We start from the raw sequence: 6,972 nt of genomic DNA, 5'->3' as shown, positions 1-6,972 counted from the left end.
GGCTGATATAGCAAAATACATATGTCAAATGACCCTATGATGCAACAATAACATCAGGTGGTGCCTGTGAAGAACACATATACAGTAAATTATAATCTCACCCATCAGTCTGCTGCATGTATGGTGACTGGACATGTGCAGGCATGTACTTCACTTACCTGATAACCTGTCTGGTTTACAATGTCGTGAGCAGCTTGTTGAAAACAAAACGTTTGCTCATCAAAGCAAGAGTAAGTCCACATTGTGACGGTAACCTCTGTGACACATGATGTCCTCTGGTTGGCTTTTATCCAGAGTGATGACTTTTGAATTCAGCTGGTATGTCACTGTCCAGTTTACAGATCACCTTGTAGATTGCTTTCTTCCAGGATGGATCGTGATCTTTGCCCATCGAAATGGCAATGTAAAATTCTCTCAGTGTAATCTCGGCAACCTCAAGGAATCTGTCAGGAACCTGTGAATCCACAGGATAGGATTTTAAAAACAGCATGAAACCTTACACATACTCTTAATACTTTTTGTGTGTGTCACTGACAAGGCAAGTATTGTAGATTTGCATTATTTTTGAGATAATTAAACTCGGGCCTGGCAAATCAAGGTAAGTCATGAGTCAAAGGGACCATGAATAATTGAAAAAAATATTAAACCAGTTGAATTAACCAATAAAAAAAATTTATGAACAGTACACACATCTGCCTGTACCATAATTTCCTTTTCATCAGAACCTTCAGGTTTTTTTTTTTTTTTTCCTGTTTAATAACCACCAGTCTGATTCCCCTGGAACTTGGTCTGGATATTCATTGTCCTCAGAGGATGATTTACAATGTTGTCAGTGACCACGTGACCAGAGATGGGAGTAGAGGACTGGTACCAAATTGTCCAAACCAGTGAAATCGTATGCCTCTGAACTTATTGAATCCTTTTATTAATGCTGGCATGTTTTTCTGACAGTTGGGAAAATTGATCGGGAATCGTTATGGGAATTGATTAAAAAGAAAAACAATTGGCCTGATTAACAAACTGTTTTGGCATTGGTTTCGATAGAATCTTTTCAATTCCCATCCCTACTGTTGACCTGCTTCCTCACCACCATTTGGTCAAAAGGTTTACTTTGTTGCATTCGTGCTCCCCAGAGGATGAACCCTCTGTGTTTTGGATATTCCATGTGCTGTGGTCAAAATGTGATGTTTGTGCTTCGAATACAGTTTGGTTGCCTTTTTTTCTCGAACTACATGGCAAACAAACTCTCATTTTGGTGAGTTTTATAAATATAACATCATATAGCTTTTTCTTACCTGGATTCTCAGGCTGCCCAATGATGGATTTTCACTTCTTTCACTATGTTTTTTTTTTTTTTTTTTCAATTCAGTTGCATTGACAACATATTAGTTATTAATAGTTACATAAATACCATCAAAGAGGAGTCTAGAGGCTTAATGCTCACCAGATTTTTTTAATGCTTTAATCATATTCTCAGTATACCAATGTTATGTATGAGTTAGGGTTGCCTTGGTGGCTATGTAATGAGCATTTACCCTTTATGGACTTTATGTGGGCATGTTGCTGCTTTTGTTTCCAGTACAGCTGTGGCCAAACATACTGCCATTTTCTATTTGCATTATGTCATTCATTAAAAAAAAAAAAACAGACTTCAGTTCCTTCTCTCAAATGACAGCCACACATTTGTTCGAAGCATTTACTATTGTGCAAGGGGAAACTAGTTTGAAACAAAGAGGGCAGCCTGTGTTTTCATTCCCTCTGACATGCATGTTTGATTTCAGCTCCAGCTTCCATATAAGCACAGCAACACTGCTGGGTGTGTTCGTAAGTGTAATCTGTCTGACTTGAGACAAAACAGGGATGTAAGCAGTGCAGAGGTGACTGTCACGAAACACACTAAACTAATGTCAAAACAGTTTGACATGACACTGATGGTGATTATGACGAGTAAAACCTGGAAAAAGCTGTTTACTCAGTGCAGTAACCCAGCTCTCTTCATTAACTGTGTTTCATGAGAAATTCTCCTCATATTCTCCTTAAAAAAAAAAAACTCATCCCCTTACTTTGGCACACTCACAGCATTTCACCCCTCCTGTCCTCTCTCTGCCCTTCATTACTGCTGCTCTGCTGTTTTTGACTCCGTTCTCCTGATGCAGAGATAAAGGTTCAGGTTCTCTGGTGGCACTTTCACAACTAACTTCAAGTTTTGGCCTGTTGCTCTTCATTTCTTATTGATCATGTTGGTAGATTTCTTTTCTGGAATCCTTGAAGTTTCATACTGAGCCAAATCACATATTGAATCCAAAATGTTTTACAAGAAAAGTCTTGAGAGGCACTGAATTCAGTTTCATATGTTTAAAAAAGAAAAAGAAAAAGAAAGGGACTTAGAAGGTAATAGAAAGGTATGTCTTATTTAATTTACAGTCATTTTAGTTCTAAAATGTTTTTACTTGCAGGCTGTTTGAAGATGTTATATCTAAATAAGTTAAAAGCAATAAATGTGAGATAGTTGTCAAAGTTTGAACTTTAATTAATTAATAATTTATTATTTGTCAATTCATCCATTCATTTTCAGATGCTTATCCGGGTCCAATTTAATCAACACATAATTTATTAATTGTATCATTACCCATTACTGCTATATAGTGCAGGGAACTATTGGAAAAAAAATATGTTACAGCCATGTCGTCCCTGCTGCTGTTCTATTATACTGTCATACTTTGGCCGATATGACTGTGAAACAGATATTAAATCATGTTCTTTGTGCACATTCCTAAATGTGCAGTAAGGTTTTGCTGTAAACTATGTAAACTCAATTTTTAGAACTGAGTTTACATGCTCCAGGGTCACGTCTAAGTCAACTTTTGAAATCTGGTCATCACTGATTAGAATGCGCATTGTTTTTAATTTCCACATGTATAAAAAAAAAAAATTAAAGTAATATAATGTCGCAGAGACACTCCCACACTTTTACTGTTAATCTCAAGACAGTGAGACTAAATACTCATTGTGACATAAACTTCACAGTATGATTCTATACTTCAGGCCGTGTCATCCGTTATAATCGACAAGCCTTATTACATTAATTAGCTGAGTTTATGACAGCATCAACAAAAACATTATAGGTATCATAAACATAGACTTTATGGTGGAAAATTTGTATCGGTTTTGATTAGATTGTACAGGTGTACCTAGTAAAGTGGGCACTGAGTGTCCATCGCTGTCGTATGGCCTTTTGATAAATTCGGTCAGATGAGGCTATTTTCTGCTTGGTCTTCACTAATGTGGTGGAGAGTTATTAACTTGGCTTTATGAAGTTATTATGATGCCAGAAAAAAACTCAATGTGAGAAGGTTTTTTTCTCATAATATTATGCTATTGTTAGAAAGTGGATGAGACCTAAGGCATCCTAATCCTAAAAATGTCCCTTCTCTCAGTTCAGTCTCTTCTGTCACCTATTTAATGAAGCAGAATACCCTGAACTAAATGTGTATGAGCCAGTGTTGAGACATTTGTTTTCTTAATAGTCCGAGCATCTGTGTGTTTGGTATATTTAGATTATTGTTGTTACGCTGTTGAGCACCGTGACTTGTGTCATGTTATAATGTGATTAAATTCACCCATTGGAATTAATTTGTGGTTTATGTATGATCTTGGAATTATGTACGTTAACACATGTAATACCAGACGCGTGGACACATGCAGGACCTCCAGCTGTGATGAAGCGTCTTTAAATTCTTTTCTTTTACCTCTGTACTTACAACAAAAAACATAAATTATTAAAGCAGTTCACTAACTCATGGGTGTATTATTCAGTATAACCTACAAAATATGAAATGCATCTGTCCCCACTGATTTCTTTAAAAATCTACATCAACTATAAATGAGGAGATGCAGTGAAGTGAACAGATTCGAAAATGATTTCGAGTTTGAGACTACCGAGAAATAATGAATATAAACTACAACACACGCACACAAAACAAACAACAAAAGTAAATCCTGTTGGAACAGCACATGATCAAAAATTAGACTGTAAAATTACCTCACTGAAAGCTTCCAAAGTAAAAAAGATCACACATAACTGACAGGTCAGGATCAGCTCTTGACAAAAATGGCTGCAGCTCATCTTTATAGGCAGATAATGTGAGTAATTGGTATATTCAGAGCAATAATGATAATCCCTGTTTAGTTTCAGGTATACCTCACCTGGAAGTCGTTGGCTTTGTTGTAGTGCATGTTCAGAGCTCTGAAAAGTTCTGATTCTCTCCCCACAGTCAGACCCCTCACGTCGGCCACTCCTTCTATGAGGGCATGGCGGGCAAACTTTTCCATCTGGATGTAGTAAAACTCCCTGAAGTTACTGAACCACTTGATGAGCTGAGAGGTGATACAGCGCGTGAACTGAGGACGAAACGGACAACAGGTAAGTGAGCTGATGAAATGTGAAGATTATTCAAATTACATTAATTTGGTATACTGTAATTACTGTAGTCTTTATGTGGTGGAAGCTGCTAAACATGTTTTATGGTGTAGATTTCAAAATATAAAGATAATGAAAAACGAATAAACTATTTTATCATGTTGTGTTTTCATTGTTACACATTTTGTTGATTGTTATAATGGTGCTGACAAATAAATTTTTTAAATTATGAACTTGATTGTTTTCATTCTGTAGTGACAGATCCTGCAAGCACAGAACTGGTTAGGAATCGCTTTCATTTTAAAAACCATAGAACTTTTCATACTGCCCGCTAAAATGCAAATCTGTATTCTTTCAGTAAAAGTAAGTCACGCTTTGTGAATAGAAACTATTAATTTATCTGGTCATTTAGAATCTATTCTAAAATGACACTATTATGTGGAAGAAATGTACCCATGCTCTAAACTGCAAGTATTTTCTCACCTGCACGTCGTGGAAACACATCTTCAGTACCAGTGAGCTCGGGTAGCGAGTGTAGAAGAACATAAGCTTTGCTTTCTTCAGATGGCTTGTGGTCAGACCCTCCTAAAACGCACCAGTGTTAAGGATAAAAAAACACACACACACACATCCTACACGTAACTAAACAGTCTGACTTATCTCAATGTTAATGAGCCTGCAAACACTTTCTCTCCAAGATATTGTTACGACCCAGGTCAGATGGAAAGACTGCAATTTTCTTCACAGTCTAGAAGATGGAAGGGAGAAATCATTGGATTCTGTAAGGTGCAAAGTTGCTGTCTTCTTTAAAAAGAAGTAAAATTGGTGTTGATGAACAGATTCATTTTGCAGCATCCCTGAGGTGATGACATGGTTTGTGGCATGGAGGTGAGTTATTCGAACCTCAAATAGGCAGAAGAATTATTACTTGCATCTAAAGGCAGCTGCTTCAGAAGCTACAATAAGGAGAGAAATATTAGACTACACTATCATTAAAAAATTGTAAAGGATACATTCAGCATGTACAGGTTATTCTGCAGGCTATCAGACTCAATCTTGACGTGAGGGAGGCACAGGCTTTCTAAAAGCATGGGATCCACCGACACAGTGTGAGTCTGTGGGCTTCTCACGGATCTGGAGTTGACCTTTGATCTCGCTTTGACCGAATTCCAGTGTGTGTCAAACATCTCAAACTTTGCTTGGCCAACTTCAGTGCACCCTTCTTGCAAGCATCTCAGGGCATGTTGATGGGCAGTGCTGTGATTCTTCTGGGACGGCCGATCGTCATGCAGAGCGGAGTCATGACTGAAGGGGATCTGAAGTTTTGGACGATGGTTAGCTCTCGATCTGGGCTGGAGGATAAACTTGTCCAGTCGAGGCTTTTGTACAACCAGAGACAGAGCTTCGGTTTGAACATCTGGGACTTGCACCTCTGCATTCCCACAACACGGAATTCTTAATTTTTTATCATTACACACTGATGACTGCTGAGGCATATCGGTGTCTGCACTCCGCTCATTGTTTAGTGATGTCTGTAGAAGTGGCATGCTTTTGAAGACGGAGTCAACACTCCTACTGACAGCTCTGGACAGTTCATACTTTAAGACATCTGCCATTAGCTTTATTCTCTCAGGTTTGGATTGGAAGTAGTTCATCAGCTTCACCTTCTTCCAGCCTTGGTATTTTCTACTAAAGCTGTTCTCAAACTCGCTGTATGAATCTGTAAATGCATCTGTTGGAGATGTGTCAGGAGAATCGTTCCAGGTGGGATACTTCTCCTTACTAGTCTCTGTGGTTTCAGTTTCTTCATCTACATGGTTAAACTTTGCTCTGAGCTGTCGTAGGTGCTGCTGCTGACTCTCAAGCTGCTTGCTTGTTGTCTGGCTGTGACTCGTGCCGCCAGGTCCACTTCTTTCCATGTGCTCCTGATGTAAAGGCAGTTCACCAATCCTTTCACTTTCCTGCACGCAGTCGGACTCCTCGTGCTGATTTGTCATAACATCTGTGCAGTGCGCACCAGGAGAGCTGGTCATACCTTTGATGATATTTTCTACTCTGGCACGCTTTGCTTGATGGCCACTGCTTAGGTTCCAGTCATGATGACCACAAGAACTGGATGCTGGAGATGGATGCCTTCTTGTGGTGCTGTCTCTGGGTGGATCGAGCTCCAGCTGGCTAGAACAGATCAAACCTGAACCAGCTTCATCGCTGCTGTAATAATCACTCTCCCGTGGCATTTTCATGTTCTCACTGTCTTTGTGGAAAGTCACAGAAACACCAGATACATCTGGATTTGACGGCACATGGTCAAATTGAACAGAGGAGAGGTGCTCTGCAGTGCAGCCGTCAAGGCAAATGTTGCTGGAGGAATACATACTTTTGCTCCAGACACTTGGATTCATGCTTCCTAGATGAAAAAAAAAAAAAAGAAAAGACAACTGTGAAAAAAACACAGTCATTAATTATATAATGCAGGTGATGTAAGAAATTAAAAATAGCATTGCTTCCTTGAATTCTTTGAAATGTCACACTAGCAAAGATCTATTTTTTGT

General features: G+C 38.7%; 1 protein-coding gene across 1 annotated transcript; it reads right to left on the bottom strand.

Moving 5' to 3' along the window:
- Nucleotides 1–286: 286 nt before the first annotated feature.
- Nucleotides 287–6,663, bottom strand: LOC111236687 (prospero homeobox protein 1-like). Its single transcript, XM_022765509.1, has 4 exons — nt 5,434–6,663; nt 4,904–5,005; nt 4,207–4,401; nt 287–454 (listed from the first exon to the last, which is right to left on the bottom strand). The coding sequence occupies exons 1-4, from the start codon at nt 6,661–6,663 to the stop codon at nt 287–289; spliced, it is 1,695 nt and encodes a 564-aa protein (XP_022621230.1).
- Nucleotides 6,664–6,972: the final 309 nt, after the last annotated feature.

Source organism: Seriola dumerili, unplaced genomic scaffold (assembly GCF_002260705.1).
Source record: "Seriola dumerili isolate Sdu_G_001 unplaced genomic scaffold, Sdu_1.0 BDQW01000025.1, whole genome shotgun sequence".
Taxonomy (NCBI): domain Eukaryota; kingdom Metazoa; phylum Chordata; class Actinopteri; order Carangiformes; family Carangidae; genus Seriola; species Seriola dumerili.
The sequence above is the reverse complement of the archived record's forward strand: the minus strand, read 5'-3'. Positions and strand labels throughout refer to the sequence as shown.